Genomic DNA, 26,483 nt, shown 5'->3' with positions numbered 1-26,483 from the left:
TTAGTTTTCCCTGTTCCAGAGGACTCATCCACAATTCTCGCCCCCGTTGAGCACAAGTCTAGAAATGTAATACTTGTGTTTTTGAGACGCCCGCGGTTCAAACCAACGTACTTCTGCCAAACGGAACTGTGTGCAAAATAACGTGAGCCCTGTTATGCATGTTTGCTTATGGGTCTCGGGGCTCACATCTTAAGGCACATAGTTCCGTTTGGTAGAAATACGTCCAAATTCGAGTGGGAAATTCGCGGTGTCTACGGTGGCGGCGGCGGTTGCCAGTGCCACGCGGCCTCGCGCCCATCACTCAACGCCGACCGGCTTGGCCGCGCGAAACTCGGCGCGCGTAGTGACAGTCGTCGAAGATCCGCGCCGAATGCAGTCTCTCGGTAATTAGCGCAGGGAAGGGTCCGTTCCGAGTCCGTATCGGTGCGGCATCGAAGCTCCATCGACGAGCGCTGATCGCGGAGGGGTGAGCACCGAGCACCGAGCATCGAGCAGCCAGGAGTTTCCGTCATTAAGCGCAGATCCCGGTTCCCAATTCCCAGTCGTGATGACGGCGACGTGCGAAGTCGGCGCGAGCGGAGATCCAGTCTTCCCCCGATCCCACGGCACGTGCTCCTGAAAAATGGTTCCACCCTCGGGCTCCGATTTCCCGCCGCCAGACCAACCCGAACCCTCGCCCAGATCCGCGGGTCATGACTAAACGCTGCCCTCGATCCCCGATTTCCGTTTCGATCGCGATGATAGCCAGTGTTAGTGTTCAAACGTTACCTACCTTCAGTATTCTACCCTCTTGTATTCAGTACCTGTGATTTTTTACCTTGTAGATTTTTAGTGTTGTGGCTCTTGCGACTTTGCCGGTCTCTTCAGTGACGACGGTTATCAACCACCGAGTGCGAAATTCAATATTCACAATGAAAGTAAGTAAGGGCTGCTTCCATTGATCAATTTATACTTGTATTTTGGCGAGGATTTTCATACAGGGTGGACCAAAAGTCCCGCACCACCCTTCCAATTCATGTTCTCTTTAAAGTTATGGAGGTTCTCTAAAGTCGTTTCTTTTGACCTAGGAGCTCTCAGGAAATTTCAACCTTCTATCCCAATTTATTCAGAAGTTACAGGGGTCATGCCGGGTGCTGTTGGTGCGGGAATTTTGGATCACCCTATATATAATAATGGACAAAGTTGGGAAATGGGTACCTATCCTCATTACAACGTCTAAACATCTTCGATCTAGATTTTTTTAAAGCAAACCAAAATAGTACCTTAAAATTTCCTTTAAATACTTCCAACCGATTGAAATAAATTTACAATTTTTTTTTTAAAAAAAAACTATCGGCTGGCTACTTTGAAAAAATGAAAATGGAAAAGATTTGCAATATCGCAACTTCATACAAGCTTTTCCCGACTCAGCTATCGATAAGTTCCTTATCTTTTTTAAAAGAATGTTATCTATCATTTTTGCTGGAAATTTTTGGATAAACTCTTGTCATCTGGATCTTGTATAAACTCGTCTCATCTTGAGCGAGGTGATGAATACAAAGTATGGTGAAAAACGATAAAAAATCGTTCTACTTTTAAAAAAAGTACAAAATGACAAAGAAATTTGCAACTTCACAAACCGAGATAATTTCACTATCGATATTCCTAATCCTCTTATGTTATAATGATAGACGTGTAGCAAGTTTTTCAACAAAAGCACTTGCTGGATATTACGTTGATATTAGTTTTTCGTGATCGTGTTTCTGACGTTTCGTTTAACAAACTCTTTTTTCTTAAATTCAATGATTCTCTATAAAATATATCTCATAAAAAAGTATATGGGAATAACACTCATCACTTACCAACCCTCTCTTCTCTTGGTTTCTATTTATTTTGAGCGTCTCCCAAACAGCACAGTGCAATGAAAATATGGAAATAGAGTTGCAACTTTTGCATCATAAGATTGCAATATTTTTACATCATTTGGTCATGAAATGCCGATTTTGATTATCAAGAAGAAAAGATCCATGTGTCAGAAAGATAGTCAAATTGCCGTGCAATAAAAAATAGAACTTCTTGTTGGTTGCATTTCATTGCAACAAATTCCAACAAGAGGTGTCCCTTCAATCGGTAGATAGGCAACATACACAACACTCCGATACGGTGGCAATGATTTTACCATGTGATTGCAATCATATCAATCTGTGCTTCTTAGATTGTAGTGGTATGACTCTGTCTTTAAAAATAGGTCTGATGATGACACATACAAGTGCACTAAGAATGAACTAGAAGAGTTACCTTTAAAATTTATATTTTTCCTATAGTCATCTGCATATATTGTGAGCAGGAAATCTAGAGTAATGCGAATCTGAAGCAGGTATAAAAATGTAATGTTTAGCGTGACTTGACGCGAAGATTTTACATTACTGTCTCAGGCGTTTATTTAATCACGCTTATGAAGTGCGGCCAGCTCAAGGCCTTTTAGTAGTCTGGATTATGAACTTAGTCTTGCGACTCGAGATAATGTATTTTGTCTCCGCTGAAGAGTGCGGTTCTGTAAATTTGTACTATTTTTTCACACTTGAGTGTCAGCACACTTGAAGTCTCTGATAACTCATAAATTACTAATATCTTTGGTATTCATACTGATTGTGAGAGCGGAAAGAGCAGGGTGCCACACAGCGCGAGCGACGCACTCGTAAGATATTTTTGTCATTTTTCGAACATTGCACAACGCTTAACGCATGCTTCCGTTTTCGAAACGCACATTCCGAATCCGAATAACGCATCTCTGTATACTCATACCTCAGGGGATCATACTTGAGTTATTTCTCGACGAAAACAAGGACCGTCGAAATTACGCCTCATATACTGCCGTGCTAAGGAAAAACGCCGTATAAGCCCTCAGATTTCCCTCAATAAAAAGCTAATTTACTGGGAAAATTGTGAATATTCTCCCTCAATTTTTTTCAGAAATTTTTTTTCGCAACTTTATTTAAGACGTCTGAAAATTTCAAGGAAAAAAGAGCACAATTTTCCTAAAAAATATGTGTTTTAATTGGGACAATTTGGCAACTCTCGATTGTTCATACGGCGTTCATCCTCAGCATGGCAGTATACGTGCAAGTTTTCAGTTTTTAAGCAGGGTCAATCAATACAAAATTTTCAAGCAGTATTTGTACAAAATTAGGAATCACAAAAATGTTGCATTCGTGACGGCGCGGCACGGCGGATAGGAGGTACCATTAGGACTGCATTTTGCAATTTGGAACTATAAATTTTGGTTCTTCTGGAAAAACGCTTATGTGCATAGGGAAACTAATGGCACATACGTTGTATTTAAACCGGGCTAGGAATTGTAGTTCCAAATTGCAGAATGTAGTCCAATTTTTGTGCTTAAAACCTCGAAGTATCTCATAGCTTTTTACGGGTCCGTATGCTTAAACCCGTATAATTTGACGCGTCGAGTGAATCAAATGAAGATCTGAAGCTATCGCATAGCAACACAAATTTTGTACGCAAAAACTGTCGCGTGAAATTGCACATCCAAAATTGCATGTCATGAGGATCTTTGCGGAAAACAGTGTTGTCGTTGTGCACCAGGAATACTTTTCTCAATGGTATTATTAAAGCCATTGATTTTATTTTTTGGGAACGCTGCATGTAAAATAAAAGTCTCGATAGCATTCTTAAAAGGTCTTTCTCATAATATTATGGCTGTCCGTGAACAGTTAACGTTTGACCAACCGAGGGCCTATTTCATAAATTTGGTTCAAGACGGTTTTTGCCATGGATCTGGAGGAACATTTTTGGTAGAGACTTTTGAGCGTCATATCGACAATGGAGGTATAAAAACGCGTAACTCGGTTTGCGATAGTGTGAATTTCCCGCATCCTTTTTCAATACGGAAGCTAACCAGCTGTTTTCAACCAACAGAATTTTCTGAATAAAAATTCACGCAAATAGGTTTATCATTTAGACGGTAGGTAATGATGGCAAAACATAAAATAAGAGCAAAGATTTGAAAACATTGAAATCGAGACGGGAAAACATATCAGTTTTAAAATACTTTTATTTGATCTCAAACATATTTGTAAGAAAGAATCAAAAAACGTTTCATTGAAATTCCAGAAAGCAGTTTGGTTATTCTTCGTTTTAGAAATCCTCTTTTAAAATGTATAGGAAATCTTATTTAAAACATTTTTTTAAAAAAAAAAAAAAACCGATTTTTAATAACGATTTAAAAACATGAAAGAAAATCTAAAAATGTTACTGTTATAAATTTTTTAAAAATCTTTATAAAGGCTACTTTTAAAAACATTTTAAAATTGTTTTTAAAATAGTCGAAGAATTACTTTAAAACTTTCAATGCCCTTAAATGACTCTTAAAATATTAAAATATCTTTAAAATGATTAAAAATGGCTTTGGAACAATTTAAAAACGCACAGGTGCATAACACCACAGCTTATTTACTTAAGCGTTTCAAAATAGTTTTTGAGATATTTTATGGTTTCCCCCGTCAGAGACATTTTACTGTTTTCAAAGATATTCTAAAAACATTTTGGGGGGAGGGAGGGGGGGTTTGGTCATCGATACGCACGTCATTTAGTGAAGAACCCCATAATATTATTCGTCGAGTGATGAAGATGCCATAGTCAGAGATGTAAATTTAAACAGTGGCGTCGTTTGTTTTTCGGAGTTTTGTTACCTCATTTACGTAGCAAATTTTCACGCCTCATTCCGCAGAGCTGGCACATCTAAACGACAAGAATGGAGACAATAAGGAGACAGAACGGAAATAAGAGAGTACCTCCAGTTGCTTGCCCGCTAGATATGTGCTGACTTTGCGCCAGCTTATGCTGAACGGTAAAATATTGACAACAAATATTCATTTCATTTTCCACACCGAACATAGCTAAAAATGCCGGTAAAATGATTCCTGAAATAAACCGACTGCGGTGATAGCAAATTGAAGCGACTAAGAGGCAATTAAGGAATAATGAGGGGGCATCGAGTATTACGTAAGGCATTTTGGCAGACTTTTTGATCCCCTTTTCCCGTTTGGCCTTTTGCCCCCTCGTTCCCTTTTTGAATTACCTTTAAGTAGCTTGACCCCCTCCCCTTTATTTCTTAGAAAATACCTCAATAAGTCTGAAAAATACCTGAAAAAAGATTTTTCTCCGAAAACTTTCTTTTCTTTTTAAGTGGGAGGCTTATCGACTGCGTATGTCCGCAATCACATATCTCGTTTGCGGTGTCTGAAAATCTCCGCCTATATGTTATTTTTTTAAAGGAGAACAAATTGACAGCATTCCTTGGAGTTAATGCAGAATTTTTTTCGCACAGAGAAGAAAAATCACGGCAGTTTTAAAGAATTGCCGTTGAGTAGTTTTTCTTTTAAAAAGATAAAGCATGACAGGAAGTCTGCGACGTTGCAAACCGAGTTATGTGATTGCCGACTTACACCGTCGCGTCGTTATGTAAGACTGGACATAACCCCTTCTCCTCGTATATCGTATTTAAATTCAGAAATTAAGGGATGGGGGAGGGTGGCCACTGATCACCTCTGATGAGTATTGGTCCATAATCGCCGCCGAAATTCAGAAAAAACGACACTTTTTCCGGATGGAGGGGGGGGGGGTGTCTTTATTTCGTGTGCTGTTACCTTTAGGATACAGTTCGCAGAAAGAAGAAGTCTTAATGGGACTGGTAGAGGACGTTCCCGCAGTCCGGCTTAACCTTATACAATTCCCTGTATTTGCAGCTAATTTCCCAAACGTCATACGTTCATAAGATGAGTGCATGCGACCACTAACAACGTCCACTCGTGAATACTCAATTTTTGAAGTAATTTAAGCCGAATTTCAAGTCGGGAGACAGCCGGTGTCGTTTACGTATGAGTTAGATTGTACATCTAAATATGCGAAGAATGAAAACGTGACAGGCGAACAAGCGATTTGGCACGGGGCATTGTAGGTTTGCGGTTGTGTTGCCTTGTTTGATTTAAATATGTCTGATGTCGTTGCCGTCTGTGCGGACGCCAATCCCCGCCTCCCGCGAAAGAAACGCGAACCGCAAGACATACACTTTAACCTAGTCAATCGGAAAAAAGTTCCTGAAAGTTAAGGTCATCCGTCAACTCGGCCTGAATCGGGAGGCGCCGGTGAGCTAACGCTCGGAGACTGCGAATTTTGTGGCTTTCCCACATCGTTTTACAACTATGTAATTTCGACGGTTATTCCCACGCTCAAACGATGATTACATTGCTCAGGTACATTGTACGGGTACATTGCCATAACCTATCATAATTTCAAAACTGTTTGAACTCAGCTCAGTACAAAGGAACCGATGCACATCAAAGACCGAGGAAAAGATATTTTAAATTTTGTTCCCCCATAAGCCGCAATGTAAAAGATAAGTCATAATCTCTGTTCTGATGGAGAAAAATGTTTTTCCTCGACTGCGAATTGAGACATTTTTCGGTAAAAAGGGCGTATGAGGCTTGCAATGCTGCTAATATTGAGCAATTTTTTATAGCGTTTGCGGCAGATGAAATTCATCCACAGTCGACTTATGCCCTTAAAATAGTGAGGATCAACTCGGAGCAGATTCAGGGAGAACATATTTCATAGCAGAACTGCCAGACAAGTTACTTTACAACCAGAGAAATACCTTCCACACTCTTAGCAGCATTAGGAGTCTTTAAATCCTTTTTTCCCCCTTTTTTTTCTGCTGGTTTATTGGCTTCGTGTCTAGCACCTTCAGCCAACTTTAGACAATATGTTTAGTGTCCGTAGACATCGTGGGATCTCCATGCTCCAGGCTTTTCCAATTTTCAGGGATTAGGGCCGAGGAGAATCTGTTTCAGCAGATCTTCGTCAATTCGGTGAAAATTAGACGCCACCACCGGGATTCGAACCTGGGACCTATTGACCTATTGACCTAGAGTCAGACGCGCTGACCACTAGGCCAACCTGGCCGGCCTTTAAATCCTTTTTACCGAAAAATGCCTAATTTGTTGATAGGAAAATAGTTAGGACTATTTAAGCTAAAACTATTGGCTTTTTCTTCTATATGTTGGTCCCTTCGAACGTGACTATGCAGACGAAATCTGTAAGAAAAGGTCTGTAAGAGAAAGAATGTATAACTGGTTATTCAATTGTAACAAGACAAATTAATTATTTTCAAATCGTCCTGCTCTCATAAAATTCTCCCAGCGAAGCGCGGATCATTGACCAGGAGCGTTTCCGTGTGGCAATTCGCTTGAACTTGATTACCCTCTTTCATTTTTGGCCGTGAAATGCACAGCCAAGAGAGTCGATGGCCTTAACTCTGCTATGTAGCAATATCAAGGGCTAGAACTAGAGGTGCTCAATTACTTTGCAACGTTGCGAAGTTGCACTCGGCCAGTTATTCAATAACTCGAGATTATTGGCGGATCCAGCAAATTGACAACAATATGCCTTCTCTCCATTTAAACCTATGGAAATGTATCGATTCTTGGAGGGGCCAAGTACTCCGACAAGAATCGATTATTTAGCATAGGTTTAAATAGAGGAAATCCGGTGTTGCCAAATTGTTGGATCCGCCTCTGCTCGAGATCGATTAAAAATTTCCTATAATATTTTTATTGTATTTTTTTTGTTATTTGAAGAAAATCACCTAAAATGTTCGATTCAACACATCGACGGGGAAACTACCAAACCACGTATCTCGTTTACGGTGTTTAAAAATCTCCGCTCCCATTTTATTTTTTTGAAGGAGAATCAATCAATAGCATCTCTTGAAATTTCCACTGAGTTTTCCTCCCACAGAGAGAAGAAAAACCACGGACGTTTTCAAGAATTGGCGTTGAATAGTTTTTCATTTAAAAAATAAAGTACGGCAGGAAGTCTACGACGTCGCAAACAGAGATACGTGGTCTGGTAGGTACACCGTCAACATGCGCCAGTTACTGAATGAAAAAATAGGTAACCAGGTGAATTTATGCAACGATGCAATGCAACTAAGCCCCCTCATATGTTTAATCTCTTCACAATGGTAATTCTCAAAAATGACAATTTCGAGTTTCGTCCACTTAACTGTAAGTGAAACAATCAATTTTCATGGAGACTGGCTATCCAAAGCAGAATTAATCATTTGTATTATTATGATTATGGATTTAAATATTTGTCAATATTTGAAGCGGAAGGATCACTTTAAATTAAAGTTATCAGTTCCTCTGTATGCAAAGGATTTTTACAAAGAAAATTAGAAAACACGCGATCCAGTAATAATGCTAAGATTCACGACTGTGAAATAAAATCGGCCACCCCTTTGCTATCGGGACTTTGGTAGGACGTCATTTTCCTCGACCGGGGGTGGCTGCCGCCACTCTTGATAAATAAAAAACTGCGTTGTAAGTCTTTGAGAATCACATCTGCCTTCAAATAACTTATACCCGCCGAACCAATTTAGGAGTCAATGGATGTTCGACGTGACTTTCAAACTTTCTTAAAGTCAGAATAATGACTGTTATCTTGTTGAATGGTTCATCTTGGTCATACTGTAAAAATTTCAATTCGTGTTACTTAAAATTAATTGTATATAAACAGGTATTTTAAATTCAGGCATCAATTAGCTGCCTAACTTCTTCAGGCCGTCACCTTCCCCATGTGAACAACATGATCGAGACTGGGACGCTCTTTAAAAGGCCCCTGAACTTCGAGCGATAACTATTCGAACACGGCTGTCGTGCTAGGCTGCATACATGTCAACTTGAAGGCAATTATTTCTTGCGCGCCAGATACACGCTTTTGCGGTTAAATTACGCATCGATGCTCCAAGAATACCATTCATCAGATCTTCCTTTGTCTTCATCTTTTAGTAGGAATAACTGGAATGGGACTATGTTTTCCCAAGCTGCTCCACGGTCTGCTTATTTGCAACCGACGAAAATATTGAAGAAACATTAGCAGAGGCGACTTTTGAAATCTGCGTTTTCCTTTTGCATCAGGACTTTAGTGAAGAATTCATCCATCAACTTCCATTCGAAGTCTTTAGGTCCGTGCCCTCAAAGTAAATAGGTTACTTAAATATTTCCTCTGAGATTTGAAAGATAATTACATATCGAAAACTTGAAAAAATGATTCATTCTAGCCGTACTCGCTTTCGCGCCCTGTCTCTGAAAATTTCTGCTTGGGATTTTGAGTACAAAGGGCGATTTTTTAGATAAGTTTCTCATGGGATGTTTTAGTTATACATCAATTGTTTTTGTTTGATAGATTTTCTAGATTTTAATCGAAGTGAATGGGAATACATCTTCTATCTGCGAAATTCATCGCTAAGCCGCATTTAAACCACTGAAATCTGCAAACACTCAGGCGATAAACCACACTCATTGTCATTGCAGCATACAATAGGAATTCTCCATTCTACCGAAATAAAACCTCGGGCTCCCATAAAATTGCGAACACATACACGATAAGCCTCTGTGACTACCTAATTTTGCGACATCGTGATTTTTCAATTGTCCATATAGAAATGCTTCAAACAGACTAAAAAACGGTGTAAATGATCTATATACAGGGCCGGATTTACCTACTTGCCGCCCATGGGCCATCTGTATTTTGCCGCCTCCTTCTCATTCGTTCTGAAACTTTAATAAAAACCATCAAATGAACGTGCCGGAGGGGGCGGGTTGCATAAGACACGTTTACTCGTGTTGGACACATTTTTTGCAAAAAAATGTGCAAAACATAAATTTGGTTTAATAATTTTAACTTCCGCTGCCGCGCCGCGCTGACCGCACTGTATTTGGCGCAATGCGTGAAGTATTCATGCATTTTTGTAGGCGCTGTGCGTTTACCGCCGACTACTGCTGACTGCACTGTGTTTGGCGCAATGCGTGAAGTATTCATGCAGTCTTGTAGGCGCTAATATGTGTAACGCGCCGACCACCGCGCCGAGGGCTTTTTCTTTCAATCTCAAGTCCTCGTCATCATCTCACTCTGCGCCGCGCCGTTCCAGGCCAAATTGGGTGCTTGGTTTCTCGCTTAGCTCGACTAATTAAGAGTGCTGCCTCTTGTATCGCCGAAATACGATAAAAATAGAAATTACTAAACTCTCAGGAAATGAGAGATTTTGTCGCCTTTTCTCATTTGCGATTTATTTCTGAATCCGATTTTTTATACCTACGTTTAAAAAAAGTAAAAATTTGCCGCCCCTCTAAATTTGCCACCATGGGCCGCGGCCCATGTGGCCACCCCTTAAATCCGGCCCTGTCTATATAGAGATCCATAGTTACAGTTATAGACTATCCTAGATCACGAAAAAAATACATCGGGTCCCTTTCAGCCCCTCTTTTGATCAAAACTTTCATAGCGATTTCCTAGACTTTCTTTATTGTTTCTGAGAATAAGTTTCGACAAGCCGCTAAAAATGGATCAGTTTTGAGAGATTTTTCAAAAGCTTACGCTCATGATCACCATCACAATCTCCTCAATGCGAATAGGCCAATAATACACTTTTCAAAATTTTGCTATATTGTCCCTCTTTCCCTATCATCCCCCCCCCACAAATACCTACCTCTAAATGTTTCTTAATTGCAAGTCTTCATTAGTAGCTCTGCACAGGTTAATTCACGACTTTTGAAAATTTAAAAATCCTGAACAATATCGATTCTACTAAAAAAATGTAGGATTTTCTCCTATCTTGTTTCTTTTAGTCCTCTCTTGTCCTTAATTATTAATCGTATGTATGACTAAAAAGCGGTATGCGACCAAGTATAAAAGTGGTTCACTCTGCTCTTGAGAAACTTTAAGCCGACGAAAACAGACAGAAACGCATTTCGTCGGATCCAAGAAGTGGAAATTGGGTCATGCAAATCAAATCAATTTTCACCTTCGTCAGCTTGGAAAGCGTCTTGTAAAATTTGTCCCAATACACATAGGAAACGGGTTTTAACTCTGAATTACAACCGTCTGTTTATTTGAGAGGATTGATCAAACTTCTCAAATTCAGGTAGCTTAATAACTATTTCTACCTGATACTTCATTGAATCATAGTCGAGCCGTTAAAATTCGGTATTTTAACTTTCCATCAGGTGAGGATATGGCTCCTTATACACTTAATTAATCTCATTTACGATAATCAGGTAGCCTTGGTTTGCGACATGGGTTGTTCAGCTGTTGGCCATTACTTGTCGTTTTGAGACCAAAACTGCCAGTTATATGAGACCTGATAGCTGGCGGCAGGCCTCCATCTGGGACCTAAAACTTTGAAGATGAGTTCAAAGCACAGATAAAAGCGCTGTAAATTACTTTCACAGGAGCACAGAGTGAAGCCATAAAGATAGCTAACGGTTCGTCGGTGCATCTGCTATAGATTTGTTATGCAGGAGCACTCTTGCTTCTTGCATCTCGAGTTGCATATTTTCAAACCTTGTAATCTCATGCCGCTGAAGCCAGAAAACAAACGGAAAAAAGAGGAAAAGTAACAAATTTCCAACGGCGCGATCAGCCTCTTTGTTTACGCGGCTAGTGAACTCCATCTATCATGAAAGTCCTCTTCGAAAAAGTATCTACTATGCAGTAATTTGTCTACCGTGGTATTTTTTTTTTTAAATTGCCTGAATGTGATTCGATGGACGCCATATTTTAGGTCAGAACGGCATGCAATATATCGCATCAATTGGTTCCATTTTTTTAGCTACTCGTCATTTTTCTCTAATTTTGAGATCGCAATTCTGTTGTCAGGAGACTTAAGCCCTCATTTACCAATTTTAAGAGAGAAATTCAACGTAATAAAGGCGTGGTTTTTTTTGGAGAAAATATCGCATTCGAGTGCAGTTTCGATATTAGTATCGAATGCGATGTTTTCTCTCTAAAAAAACCACGCCTTTATTACGTTGAATTTCTTTGTTAAAATTGGTAAGTGAGGGCTTAAGTCTCCTGACAACAGAATTGCGATCTCAAAATTGGAGAAAAATGACGAGTAGCTGAAAAAATGGAACCAATTGATGCGATATATCGCATGCCGTTCTGATACAAAATATGGCGTCCATCGAATCACCTTAATGATGGAGACTAATTTTGTAGCACAGTTCCTTATACAAATATGTATGCAAAGTGCATGCATGTTGGATAGGATACTTATCAATCTGTACTCCAGAGTCAAAGGGAACCTGACTCACTCTATTAGAAAAATCGAATTAGTAGTGTTTTTGGAAATCTCCAATAACAGTTCCGTGTGTGTGGAAAATTTGGCAGCCCTATCTTACGCCCGTTATAAGATACTTTGTCTGTCATAATAGTCATTAAATTTAGTCCTTTACATCGAGTCTTCTGAGAATTAAAACTTCAGACCTCTTCTCCTCGGTTTAAACTTGATGCGCCTCGGTGCAGTGGCGATTTTGCAAGCTGGCAACACTATTCTCACTCGATTTAAATCCATTGAAAATATCGATATTAGTTAAGGCAAGTTGCGTCACCAAGAATCGATTGTTTTACATACTTTTAAATTGATGAAAAACAGTATTGCCATAATTCTAGAATCGCTACTGCCACGTTACGTTTCTGTTGAGCCGGATCCATTTCTTCCTCTCGTGAAAAGGTGAGACTTGTGGGTTGTTAAACGCCGAGGTGTGAACCTATGTAGGTATGTGACGTGAGTGCAAATGTATTTGATGTTTTCGGGATAAAGCTCACATGTGTGTAGGCTGTGTAGGAGATCAGCACTTTGAAGGACACCGTCGTCGGTCATTGTCATTTCTACACTGCTGTGCTAAGGAATAACGCCGTATGAACATTCGAGAGTTGCCAAATTGCCCCGGATAAAACATGTATTTTTTAAGAAAATTATGCGTATTTTTCCTTGAAATTTTCAGACGTTTTGGATAAAATTGCGAACAAAATTGTTTGAGAAAATAGAAAGAAAAATGTTAATACTTTCCCTGGTAAATTATGTTTTATTGAAGTAAAATATGGCAGCGTCTGAAGGCTCATACGGCATTCTTCCTTAGCGCGGCAGTACAGTCAAGCGGCTCCATCTTGAGAACCCAACACTTACGGTTCTTTTAAAATAGTGCAGTTGCCGTGGCAGATGCACGTTAGATCTTCTCCCACCGCGGAAACTGTTTAGGATTCCAAACAGACACAAAATATCGGCATCGGTATTTTGGCTGCGAACCGATAGTCATCACAAGTCTCGATTGCGTGTGCGGTTGTGCCAATGTTTCCGCGAGTCGGTTTCGTTTTCGAGCAACAGGTTGGTGTACCTTGATCCAATTTTGACATGCGAATGCACTTTCTCTGCGGTCAATGACGCGCAGGACACAATGAAATGCGCACACATGCACCAGCACAATGCGCGTAATGAAACTTGGAAACAAAACAACCGAGTGAAACTGAAGAGCCTGCAGTCTCGAAAAAATCGCCCTCGGGAATATCGCAAGATTACGTTAATTTCGAAATAGGATTATCGGAAAGGAGAATGAGGTCGACTTATTTCCTCATCTAGGAACTGGAAAGTAGAGTTGAAGGGCTGAAGGCCAAGGGGGCTCAACTGCGTTGCAAATTTGCGAAGTTTTATATACAAAAATTGATTAATTTATTCCAGGACAATTACGAATTTTTCATAAAATATTTTAGTTTTTTAGTGATATTCAGACTGCGATTTTGATGGATTAAATATTTCCTAAAAATTAAAAGTCCCTCAGATCTAGAGTCAAGGCTTTTTAAAAGTTTGACGGTAAAAAATACTCTTGATTCAATCAGATTTTTGTTTGAATCGAGCGCCAGCAGGTTTCCTTTTGATTTTAGAAAAAACCGCTCTCTTTTTGTGCCGTATTATCTTGATTTATTTTGCGAGGAATGTTCCGTATTTTTGAAGGATGCCTGCCATTCTTAATATGTTGGAGCGCCTTCAATTTCTTATGATACTATGCAATACCTCTGGTGTGCAATAGTTGCTTCAGACGCCGCGCCGTGGCACGCTGCGGCGCGGCGCGGCCGGCGGGCAGAGAGCGCGCCTACAAACCTAGCAGGGATACTTCACGCATTGCGCAATGCGTGAAGTATCCCTGTTAGGTTTGTAGGCGCCAGTGCGTCGCCGCTCCGCTTAGTGTTAGGCTCTAATATTTAATCTTGCGGAGTCAGCGTTTTTCAACTCATGATTTTGAACTGTTTGCATACTCTGTATGAATAATTCTCATTTTAATTGATTAAAAAAAATATGTTTTAAAGGAAAATATAATGTGTGTTATCCTTGGACATCGTTTTGTATACATACAGTAAACAAGTACCTAACCCTAACGTTGTGTTAATATGGAGAATAGAACATATCAATGGTGTAAGTCCGCAACCACGTATCTCATTTGCAGTGTTAGAAAATCTTCACTCCTATTTTATTTTATTACAAGAGAATGAACCGACATAATGCCTTAAAGTTTTCGCAGAATTTCCCTCGTCCAAAGGGGAAAAATCATGGCAGTTTCATAAAGAATTGCCGTTGAGTAGTTTTCCATTTAAAAAATAAAGTATGACAGGAAGTCTGCGACGTCGAAAACCGAAATGCGTGGTTGCGGACTTGCACCGTCGATATACTAACTTTTATTTTCAAAGTTCTTTTTTTTTGGTCACGAGTATGTGTTACAAGATCATATCGATGGTGTAAGTCCGCAATCACATACCTATCTTGTTTGTGGTGTCTGAAAATCTCCACCTCTATGTTGTTTTTTTAAAGGAGATCAAATTGACATCATTCCTTGAAGTAAATGCAGAATTTTTCTTCGCTCCGAGAAGAAAAATCACGGCAGTTTTAAAGAATTTCCGTTGTGTAGTTTTCAGTTTGAAAAATAAAGTATGACAGGAAGTCTGCGACGCGACGTCGCAAACCGAGTTACGTGATTGCCGACTTACACCGTCGATATTATTTGCCTTGTTCAATTATTTTGATGTTTTTCAATTTCTTTTTCAGGTAGATTGGAGAGCTATTGTAGTCACTGTAGGACTGTGGATATGTGTTCAAGCTATCAAATACGCTCCAGATCTCGAAGGGCCTTATTGCGAAACAAGGCCGAAAGGATGCTGTCCAGGGAGACAAGATGGCTGCTCAGTACCCATTCTTGGCACTCTCTGCTACTGTGATGATTTCTGTAACAGGACGAGCAATGACGATTGTTGTCCTGATTTCTGGTCTCACTGTAAAGGAATCCCAAGACCGCCGGAGGAGGTTAGAAGTAAGTGTGCTTTTTGAGCCCCAGCGGGCCGATTATTGAAATTGATAGACAGAGCTTTAGACAAAGAAGGCATAAGGAGTATAGAGCAATCCCATTGGTTAAAATGGATGATTCTTATACACTACGGGGGTAAATGATAGACTGACTGTCAGGTCTCTCGGGGGTACGGGTACCGTTTGTTAGTCTGTTTATGGGTCAAAAGAAGACTTTTTTGTCGTATGCTGTTTTTTTTTTCAAAAGTGCCCCCAGTCGGAGCTACCCCCCCCCCCCTCAAAATTTCGGAAAGTAAGTCGTTTTTCCTGAATTTTGGGAACGGTTGTGAGCCAAATCTCATGAAACTTTGAACTTTCCATGCACTTTCATGCCCTGGATTCATAAATGATCTAAAAAAAAAAAATCGAAATCTGAATTTAAAAAGGGGGTTTGGAGGTGTTTCGGCTCCTGCAGTCTGGCCGTTTAACCTGAATCACCCTGTATAATAGGAATCTCCCAGCCGCTCAAAGGTTCCTACCGCCTCCGCACCTCACTCGCGAGCACGTTGAGGCAGGTCAAAAAGCGCCCACTGTGCCCATGCTACGCGCGAGGGAATCGGACTCGATCCTCACTCGTGCCCCATTCTCATGAGCGATTTTATCGTCGGACCGATTGGATGTATCTCCGCCAAACGGAACTATGCGCATCATGACATGAGCCCTGAGACCCATAAGAACGTATGCATAACAGGGCTCACGTCATAATGCACTTGGTTCTGTTCGGCGGAAATACATCTGATTGAAGCGACCACAATGTGGCAGTGTATGACACCCGGTATGTGTCATTCTGGCGAGGAACTAAGAAACCGAGACTCGTATAATGGGAACGGATACTGCACACACCACAGAGTGCAGTGTCGCCGGAGCCTGCCTGCCTCATTGCCTCATTCCTCGTGCGCCTGGGTGTGCGCTCCGTTAATAAACTGCAGATTACATTTTATGTCATTTTATCGGAGCTTGTTGTTAATGAGAGAGCAATTTGTAGGGCAGCGGAGTGACCTTGGAGCCCGTGCATTATGCTAAGTTTATTCTTGCATTGCATCTCATCTGATTGATTTATACGAGCATCTCCGCATTCAGTTCTCGCTCCACGCCACCGCCTCGCTCACCGGAGCGGTGCAGCGCGGTGCACCGGCGGCGCAGCTGAGCCAAGCAGAAAATCACTCTCCAGACGAACAAAAGCACTTATCATTTCCGATTTTTAAAAACCCGTGTTTTCGTCGATTCGTGTGCGGTGGGATTGTCTCCGTTGCTTGCCTCGTCTCATCCTCCTCATTCCGGCCTCTCCCCTCTCCTACTTTTCCTTTTTTTCGCTACTGCCGTGATTGGCTCTATGCACTGCAGTGCAATCCCCACGTGTGCACGTGTTCTGCATAGTGCACTTCACAGTGACAAGCGGAGTGAAAAGTATAATCCGCTTCTGGTTAATACGGGAAGTGAATCACGGCGTAATAACCTTGACACAGTAGCATGTCAAGAGATTTTTAATCGGGTGTAGAGGGTTGTCTATACATAGGCGGATCTAAGGCGTAGGGGGCGTACCCCCCTACGCCCGCGGTAATCGTCCATGACAAAATTGACTCAAAATACATATTAGATGCTTTAAAATTTCGACAATTTTCTGGGGAAAGCCCCCCCTACCGCCCCTCCATTCTAGTATCTAGATCCGTCTATGGTTTTCTACTTTCAAACTTCTCGTGGTGAAATAGCAGGATCCAAAAATCCCTCGATTGCAGAAATTACCTTTAAGGGGAGAAATTAGCTGGGAGAAACTCCTGCACCTCTCTCTTCCTGCGCACATGTAGCGTCGCGCGATCGGATTGATCTCTCTGTTTAATGAGTCAGCACAGCTAAAGGTGTTGTTAACTTTATTTGATGATTGAACCACATGATTAGCAAAAAATGATAATTTCCTGAACGTTAAGGTCTTAGATTTATAATTTAAAGGGATATCACCTACTGAGGAAAACTGCACATGATGTCATCCTCCATGTCAATGTGCTTCCTCCAACTTGGTTTCCAACTTGTTTTAATAACTTAAGCAAGCAATACAATGTTCGTTCTCTCTTTGAGCATTGTCTGCGTTCTATTCAGCGTTTTGTCACAAAGCCCCTAAGAACCGCTCTGATGTCATTTTCCAAGACTTTTTGGTCGGTTCTACCACCTTTGGTCAGATTTAATCTCTTGTCATAGCAAATTTTTTAACGCTATTTTTAGAGATCTCAAGGAATCATGCTCATTTTTTTCGCAGTTTTTTTGGAAGATCTACCCGGCGCTTTTCATGAATTTTGTGGCTACTGCTAATTGATGGGAGGTAGTCCCTGAATAATCCCGCTCTATTCCGATTGCGCACAGGCCCGCGAAGCGGCCTTAGAGGGCGCGAAGCGTCCTCTGGAGGTTGGGCCGCGTTGCTGTCAGGGGGCATAGACGAGCTTATTATATTTTAGGGCAGGGTCCAGATAACATTTTTGCCTCTGGTGGCAACACTATGGAACAAAGAATCCTAGCATCCGCACAGTGGATCGAGTCAATCAGAGAGGTCTGACACGAAATTTTTAACTAAAACCGCAAATTTTGACGTTTAATTCGTCGTTAAATAAAAATTTTGAGGGGTGCCTCTGAGAGGAAATTTTACGAGGAAACCAATGGAACCGCTTCAAACATCTCAAAGTTTTGATTTAACGAAGTTGTAAGCCTTTTAAAGTTTCCAAATTTTGTTCGACCTCTCCCATTAACTCGATCCATACTGTGCACCGGTTAACATTGAACAGATATACAGAGTGTTCATCAAATTTCAACAGCTGATGAATCGGTAACGCGATGCAAGAGGCAGTGCTCCGATTCCATGGCCGTCAAAAGTTCCGGATTTGGAACTATTTTGTTCCAATTTGTCCCACTCCATGACCGTCAAAAGTTCCGAGATTCCTTTTGAATTTTTCAAAAGTTCCGAGAAAGTTCCGGAAAATGCAAAGATCCGGAATACTTTGGGAATTTCAAAAGTCCCGGGAAAAATTCAGGAAAATATCAAAAGTTCCGGAATTTGGAAGTTGTTCCGGGAAATGGGAGCACTGGAAAGAGGTGATAATGTTATATGAGCCTTGTCTTAGATGAACCCACGTCCAAGTAGCGACATGATCGCGAAGAAGTAAAGTTTGGCGACTCTAGCCGTGCGGAAGTACGACGAGCTTTATCTTGAGCTTGGGCATGGATCGCACGGAGGAAGGCTCGAGAGACGTCCAAATATTCCGAGGCTCAGCTCACACCACTCGAGTGGGTGGGAGCACATGTCGTATCTACTCGAAATTACATCGCCCATCGGCATCGGCATCGATTTTTCCGTTATCGTCCGAATAGCTGAAAGCTTTTAAAAACGCACAAGGCGACGAGTATCGTAAGATCACTGTCGAAATCTGTTTAAATAACGAGGTTATGGTGCACGTACCTACTTATCGGCTCCGGGCGGTCGCGGGCGTCCCGTAGTACCCATCAGCGGCGTGGCGTGAACGATCGATTATCGATATTTCCCCATTTGAGTCCGTGGTAAAGAATCGATTATTAAGGTGCTCGCTGCGAACACCCTGTGTATCGATCCTTTTCCACAGGTTTAAATGGCACAACAATCGATAAATCGCAATTCACGCCACGCCACTGGTACCCATAAACTCCCGCGCTCGGCAAAAACCGCCCATCCAACACGGATTCGAATCAGAGTTGGGCGGTTTCAGCTTATCGCGGCAGTAAAACCGGGAACAGAGCTGAAGGACGTCACACAAAAAACTGTTTTGTTCCTCTTCAGCAAGTTATGAAACGCTTCATTAAGACGACAACGGGACTTGAAACCGAGCCCGGTCTGGGAGGACACGCATTCTGCACCGCCGACGAGAAACCGCGCAACTCGGCGAGTCGTTGCGTGTGCAGATGCGCGGTTTTTGAGTTGCATCCCGGCGTCGCTGCTCTGCTCGGTGTTCATCTCCCGGGTTTTTGAAAGGAAAGAAAAAACACGCGATTTAGTGAATGTGAGGCTGGCAGAGCAAACAGCACTAAAACACAGTTAAATAAAGCCTCGTCTCTCGAGGAACAGCTTGAATCTATTTGACGTGATCTCTGGAGAGCCGTGTAAATATGCGCCATTTTCAACGGTTCCGTTTTTTATTATTTTTTTCCTTTTTTCGAAAAGGAGAGATGAAAGGAATCCTTGTATACCCAAGACCGAATCCGTATGTATGTCAAGGTCGCAAGACGGTCAAGGTCAAGGCAGCTATGAATTTCAAAAGTAGGCCTCCCCTCTAGCAGATTGTTTTCCAAAAATCTGACGAGAGCCTTCATTTTTATCATTTTGATAAATATGACACTCTGCAGCCAAGACAAGAACGCCGGTTTACTCTTTCCTCAGATTTTGCATCCTCCTACCACACAAAATGTTTTATTTCAAACAAAGCTGATCACCATTTTAAGCTTCATTTTTTCTGCGAGGGTTCTTAATGGTATATCACAATTATCTTTCAAATTTAAAAGAAAAAAAAATGTTGGTTTACTTGTGATAGAACGATTTATTGAAGAAAAATGGAAAAATTTATGATGGTAGAATTGAACTGAACTGTTGACAGCTAGACTACATTTTTCATTACGGAACCAAAATTTCTGGGCCATTGTATGGAAACAACATATGTACCATTGATTTTCCTATGTATATTGTTCCTTTTTTGGGTGAGTCAGAAATAGTGGATTCTCATTGAAAAATGGATCACATTTAGAAGGAGAGAACCAACGCGATGAAATTTTTGTAAAAATCGTGCATCTCAATCTTTTTCTCTTATAAATTACTCTGAATAGGAAATACGTTTTTTTCGCCAAAAAATCGTCAATTCTGAAGGGAAACGATCGTTTAAATTGTATCACTGTGTGTATAACTAGTATTTTTAAAAGAAAAGAATTGAAGTTGCAGATTTTGGAAACACTGATGTAATTCCGTTGGTTCCACTCAGCTGAACGCGAAATCCAAGGCCCAATGTTAATCAAATTTCGCTCCTCGTATTTTCTCTTCAATAGATTTTTCATTGTATTTTTTTCTAAAAATTCGCTTCCAATTCAATGTCTCTTAATTTTGACTGTTTCAGCTTGTTACTTCCAAGGTAGATACTACCTCCACCGAGAAAAATTCAAAGTCAACTGCAAGGAATGGTGAGTACTTGACTGTTTAATGACCCTTAGTGTTCACACCGAATTCGACGCATGAATGGCCACTTTCATTACTCTCACTTGCATCGGCGAGGCAATGGAATAAATCGTTACTTTTTGATAAGACTCAAGCTATGGACCATTTCAGCTTTACCTTACACATAGAGGCAAAAAAATTTCGGGAAAGCTGAATGCCAGGAATGAAGATCGGAGAGTGCCGAATGGTTCTTACGGCTTTTCAAAGTGTGCGTCCGAATGCATGTTTATGCCCGCATGTTCGTACAGACTTATTCCCGAGGAAGTAAATTCCAGTAAGAGACTCACAGACATGAGAAAGTTTAAAACTCTAGTCCCTTGTCCCAAGCCATGCTTGAATAAGCAGATTTATCGAGTCTATTATTGTTAGGAAAAGGAGAAAATTAGTTGAAGTTAAATAATGACGCCAACATACATTTTCGTGATGGGAACCCCAAAGATTATCGTCAATTGAGTGCTACTATTTTCAACCGATTATGACAAGGATTAAGGATGTCTCTCCTAAAAAATTGCCTACATCTTTTTTTTTTTTTTTTTACCGTCATTGATTCATGACTTCACACTGTCCTTTGATAATTGCTTTGTTAAAAGTACAAAGGCGAATCCAGACATTTCGATTGGCGGGAAGGGGGCGTGAGGGGGGTCTAGGGGCACTCCTCAGAAACTTTTCGCATTTTTGAAGCATCAAATGTGCAGTTCAAGTCAATTTCGTCGTGATTAATTACCAAATGGAAGCGTTTTTCCTTCTTCTTTCCTCCCTTCTTTCCTTCTCTCTTTTTGACTTTTTTCTTCCTCCTTTTTACGGGCGAACGAGGGGAAGAGGGCATACACCTCCCCTGTATCCACCTACACTGGAAAAAAAAGTCGCTTGGATCTAGAGTCCAGACTCTTGAAAACAATGACAAGAAAAAATACTCTTGAATCAATCGGATTTTTGCTTGAATCAAAAGGAAATCCGCTTGAATTAAGAGGCTTGGTTCTCGATCTAAGCAAAAACACGATTGAATCAAGAGTATTTTTTCTTGTCATTGTTTTCAAGAGTCTGGACTCTAGATCCAAGCGTCTTTTTTTTCCAGTGTATGTTAAAGTATAGGGCTTAGGATGCGTAAATGAGGGAAGTAGATCGAATTTGAATCAAACCTATATGGACCATTCTTTCGTGCCGAGTGATGAAATTTTCAGTAATTTAGCTTGAATTTTCAGCGCAAATGATATTTTATTTTCGTTCAAATGGAGCATCGCCTAAGGGGGTTTTCTATGCGCAACGTATGAAATTCGCGAGACGCGAGACGGAATCGTCGAGGACAGTGCGAATTTCTGGTTCGTGCTCGCTCCTAATGAAGGGACGTCATAATGCGCCTTCAAATGATAGGCTATGCAATTACCGTCGCCTCCTTCAAATTCACGACGCGCATCTCATAAATCATGCATGAGTCAAGAATGACGTGTTTCCAATCTGCACTGGGTGCAACTTTTTCCTTCAACTTCATCATGACCCAGTTAGATGGACATTCCGCATTCCAGAGCTCGGTGCAATGTAACCGGTGGTGCGGGGCGTTCTTCACTCCATCGCTCACGCGGTTCCCGATTTTGCTCTCCATTATTCTGCCGTGCTAAGGAAGAACACCACATGAACATTCGGGAGTTGCCAAATTTCCTTCTATAAAATGTTATTTTTTGAGGAAAGTTATGAATATCTGTCCTTGAAATTTTCAGGGACTTCAGGTGAGATTGCGAACAAAATTATCTGAAAAATTGGAATAAAAATATTCATAAGTTTACCAAGAAATTCGCGTTTTATAAAAGGAAATTTGGCAACGTCTGAAAGTTCATACGGCGTTTTTCCTTAGCACGGCGGTATTCTGGGTGAGCTATTTACATGCCGCGCGGATTGAGATGTTATCTCCTGGAGTGGTTTCTGACATACATCTACATCAAACGAAAACAAAAATGAGTATCAAACGCAACGCAGTGGGAAGAGATCTATGGATATTATTTTTGCCGCCATCTATTCGATTCGGAATTGCGACGTGGGCGCAGCACTTTCAATACGACTTCCGTTGCATTATCATCAATCTTGAATCATTGAACATGCTCCATCCTGTTGAAATATGTAGACTGTGATCTCTCACATAGTTGCTTTTCAATCAAGCCCGCGTTATTTTCGTTACTTTTGAGTTTGGACGGCGAATGGCAATGCAAGGGCAAGGACTCAATCGCGCAAGATATGTCTCTTATTATTTCACGCAAAAAGCAAATAAATACTTTTCGCGAGGACCCAGGGCTGTAGCCAGGATGGTATGATTGGGGGGGCAGAATTTCAACATGAGGGGGCGAGAAATCTGTAGGTCGCGGGGGGGGGGGGGGCAAAAATTGATTTAAGAACAATGTGTTTTCGGACGCGAGGCATTAGGGAAAACATAGGGTGGGATATCCCCTCCATTTTGGCCTCACTTTGAGAGCTTTTTTTGAGCTTGGGAGATGATTTCAGAGAAAACCAGTGGCACCATCGTGTTTCTCGCGAACTTTTACACAAGAATCAATGGTCAAATCGCAAATCCCCCACACATGCAACATCTCCATTAAGACCTCGGAAATGATTTGATACGTGTAAGGAACAATTACATTTACCAGGACTCACTTAACCCTTAAATACCCAAGCCAGGTCAAATTGATCCGAGGCTTGCTGAAAATATGTGACCCGTGGGATGTATGATGTCGGCAAAAACGAGCTTTAGATACAGGTCCTCAAATACATCGTAAAAAAAGAATAATCAGACATGAACTTAAAAAAATAGGAAAAAATCTAGAGTCACTACAGCCGGAGATAGGAGAGACGCAATAGGGTCTCGTTTCTTAACTTTTCTACCAAATCTGAGCGACGGCACCTCATCAGCAGCATGAGGCAGAGCGTTGCGAGTTCACGCCTCACGCCATCGCGCCTTCAATTTTGCAGATGCAACGACGACATCAATCAAGCACGAATAGTTGTATTTTTGCGCCGTCTTACCACAGGTCCTTTCTATTGCTCTATTTCCGTGTTGTATTGGTTCTGTTTGTCTTATTATTGTGGTGATGCTTCATGAGCTACGTGAGAAACACAGCAAAATATTTTAGAGACGAGATCGGGCCTTGATTTTGACTCTTTTCCCGAATCTGAACGATACCTCATTGAAAGCATAGAGCGGAGCATTTCGAGTTCAAGTCTCACGTTATCGCGCCTTCAGTTTTGCAGATGCAACATGAACATCCATCAAGCACGGATATTTGAGGAATGTGAAGGTTATGTTTGCTCAGATTATGCTATGATGTGTCCAAATCACTACTCATTTTTAAAAAAAGGGGGAAAAAGTAAAAACATATTTAGGGGTTTTCAAGAGTCGTGAAGGGCATACGTCTAAAAATTAGTATTTTGCCGAGAGTTATTGAATTTTTTTGACGACTATCCCTAGAAATCCCAAGCTGACTATCTCTTCTGGGGGAGTTACACATGGCAGATATGTAGGAGGGGAGTGAGAAAGAGTCGCTTTGACTTGACTTGGATTTTTGCGTATAAAAAAGTCTTGAGCATTTAAGAGTTCACAGAGGCTTATATGTGACTCGAATCGGATCGAATCCGGACCGAATCGGAAATCGATGATAAAAGTCGCTGTGCCGACCTACGTCATCAAAAAAATTCCAAGATGCCCGCAATGCAAAGACCTCCTTTTTTTCTCTATGCCCTGTCGCCTGTCGCCTCATCTTCAAAAACAAGCTATCTGCGATCAGCGTGTGCGCCCTGGCTGTAAGACAACTCCACAAATAACTTGTTGATAAGTTGATAAGTTGATTCACCAACTCTTTTAGGATTGAGGAATAATAACCGAACTTTTGACTAAAGTCCGGGACTATAAATAATGAAGTTAATTAAACCCCGCAATATCACTAGGGGGGGGCGAAAAATCTCACTTGGGGGGCGACGCCCCCTCTCGCCCCCCCCCCCCTGGCTACAGCCCTGCGAGGACCTTTTTTATTAGTATTGGTATTTGGAGTGTAGCCGATTGCTAGAAATAATGTAAAATTTTATTTAAAAAACATACATTTTATTAACCAATTTAGACCGAAGCTTTTCGAAGCAAACGGCGCTTCATCATCAGGGTCACAAAATCGATATCACAAAGGACAAAATTTAATTTCAAACAAGGTAACAGATTTCATTGATGGTAACAATTGATAACCAATATATTCAGTGCTACTACCTTCGTATAGGTTCCTCTTTTCTTTTCCTTTTTCACATAGGCGGTTTTCTGTAATGAAACTAAATACAAGCGCGCAATAATCAGACAGAAGTGACCTTTCGTCTGCGCTTTTAAAGATCAAAAGTTGTTGGGAGGGCATAGAGTTTGCTCGTGGTGGGTAAAACTTCAAAAAATCCGGGAAAAATCACTAACGTTAGTCAATGTGGAAAAATGTTTCATCGAAAGGAGGGAGGCAATGACCCCGTTCTCCCCGAATGACATCCCTGAACTTGTATGAAAGAGTAAAAAATTGTAGCACGGCTCCAAAACTATGCGATTTACACCCTTTAAAATGAAAATTACACATTGATATATGTATGAGATGATAATCACCATTTAAAATTGTCTGAAAGTAAGATTTCTCGGTTTCTTTTACCTTGTCCTCGTCCATGTGTCGTATCATTACCCCAATTTACAACCAGGGCCAGATTTTCCTACTTGCCGCGCATGGGCCGCTTGTATTTTGCCGCCCCCCTCTCATTCATTTTGAAACATCAACAAAAACCATCAAGTGAACGTGCCAGCGGAGGAGGGGTGCATAAGACGCGTTTACTCATGTTGAACACATTTTTTGGGAAAGCCCTGTCTACTTTACTGGCAAAAGGTCACGGAACTTTGCGCAAAAGTCAAGTTTCGTAAACCTATCTTTAATGGACGAGGCCTTCCATTCATAAGAAATTAACGAAAAAATTATGAAAGAACAAACACAAAATTTGGTTTAATGATTTTAACTTCCGCCGCCGCGCCGACCGCACCGTGTTTGGCGCAATGCGTGAAGTATTCACGCAGTCTTGTAGGCGCTATGCGTTTCACGCTGACCGCACTGTGTTTGGCGCAATGCCTGAAGTATTCATGCATTCTTGTAGGCGCTATCCGTTTCACGCTGACCACAATTACCGTACTGTGTTTGATGCAATGCGTGAAGTATTCGTGCAGTCTTGTAGGCGCTAATACAGGGTGTTTCAGACCACCCGTACCAGGCCTTTTTCTCGGTTGTTTTAGGTCTTACGAAGTCGGAGACCGCGGGGTTGAATAGGGAATTGACCCCAAGGAATCCGAATTTCGTGGTCCCGAAACCCCCCCCCCCCATCCCCCCTTGGGGAGTAAAGGGAGGGTCACGATACTAAAAGTCACGGTTCCCGACCGAATTGCGGATAGATCGCATCAGAATTGAAAAGCACGGAAAATTTCACGTGGAATTGACCCCTTAAAATCCAAAATCGGACCATCCAAGGCCCAAAAATGACCCCCTAAAGAGGGGGACAGTACCCCCCTCCATAATTTCTCTTTGGTCTCAAAATTGACGTAGATTCTCCAGAAAAAGACGGTTTCTCAGGTATTCGACCTCGAGAAATCCAAATTTCATGGTCCCGAAGCTCCTCTAGCTCCCCTTGGGAGGTAAACGGGGGGGCCCAATTTTAAAAATCGGGGCTCCTTTCCGAATCGCAAATTGATTGCATCCTAATTGAGGAGCAGAACACATTTACATCGTAAGTGACTCCTAAGAGTTCTAATTGACCCTCTGAACGGCAGAAAGTAACCCCTGAGGAAGGGGGCTTCGCCCCCGCCAAAAATTTCTCAGGATTCCTCTTTGGTCGCAAAATTGACGTCGATTCTCCAGAAAAAGACGGTCTCCCATGTAATCGACCCCGAGGACTCTAAATGTCATGTTCCCTGAGCTCCTCGAGGTCGATTACATGGGAGACCGTCTTTTTCTGGAGAATCGACGTCAATTTTGCGACCAAAGAGGAATCCTGAGAAAT

General features: G+C 41.3%; 1 protein-coding gene across 1 annotated transcript in view; it reads left to right on the top strand.

Annotated features, from left to right (window-relative positions):
• The first annotated feature begins 317 nt into the window (after nt 1-317).
• The window catches only part of LOC109041953 (tubulointerstitial nephritis antigen-like), a 38,139-nt gene continuing 11,973 nt past the window's right edge, over nt 318-26,483 (top strand). Inside the window, exons 1-3 of the mRNA XM_019058473.2 lie at nt 318-917; nt 14,936-15,197; nt 20,347-20,410. Of these exons, the coding sequence (XP_018914018.1) occupies nt 912-917; nt 14,936-15,197; nt 20,347-20,410 (332 nt within the window). The 5' untranslated portion in view covers nt 318-911. The remainder of the gene's footprint in view (nt 918-14,935; nt 15,198-20,346; nt 20,411-26,483) is intronic.

This window comes from Bemisia tabaci, chromosome 3, assembly GCF_918797505.1.
Source record: "Bemisia tabaci chromosome 3, PGI_BMITA_v3".
Classification (NCBI taxonomy): Eukaryota; Metazoa; Arthropoda; class Insecta; order Hemiptera; family Aleyrodidae; genus Bemisia; species Bemisia tabaci.
This window is presented reverse-complemented; position numbering and strand designations above follow the sequence as displayed.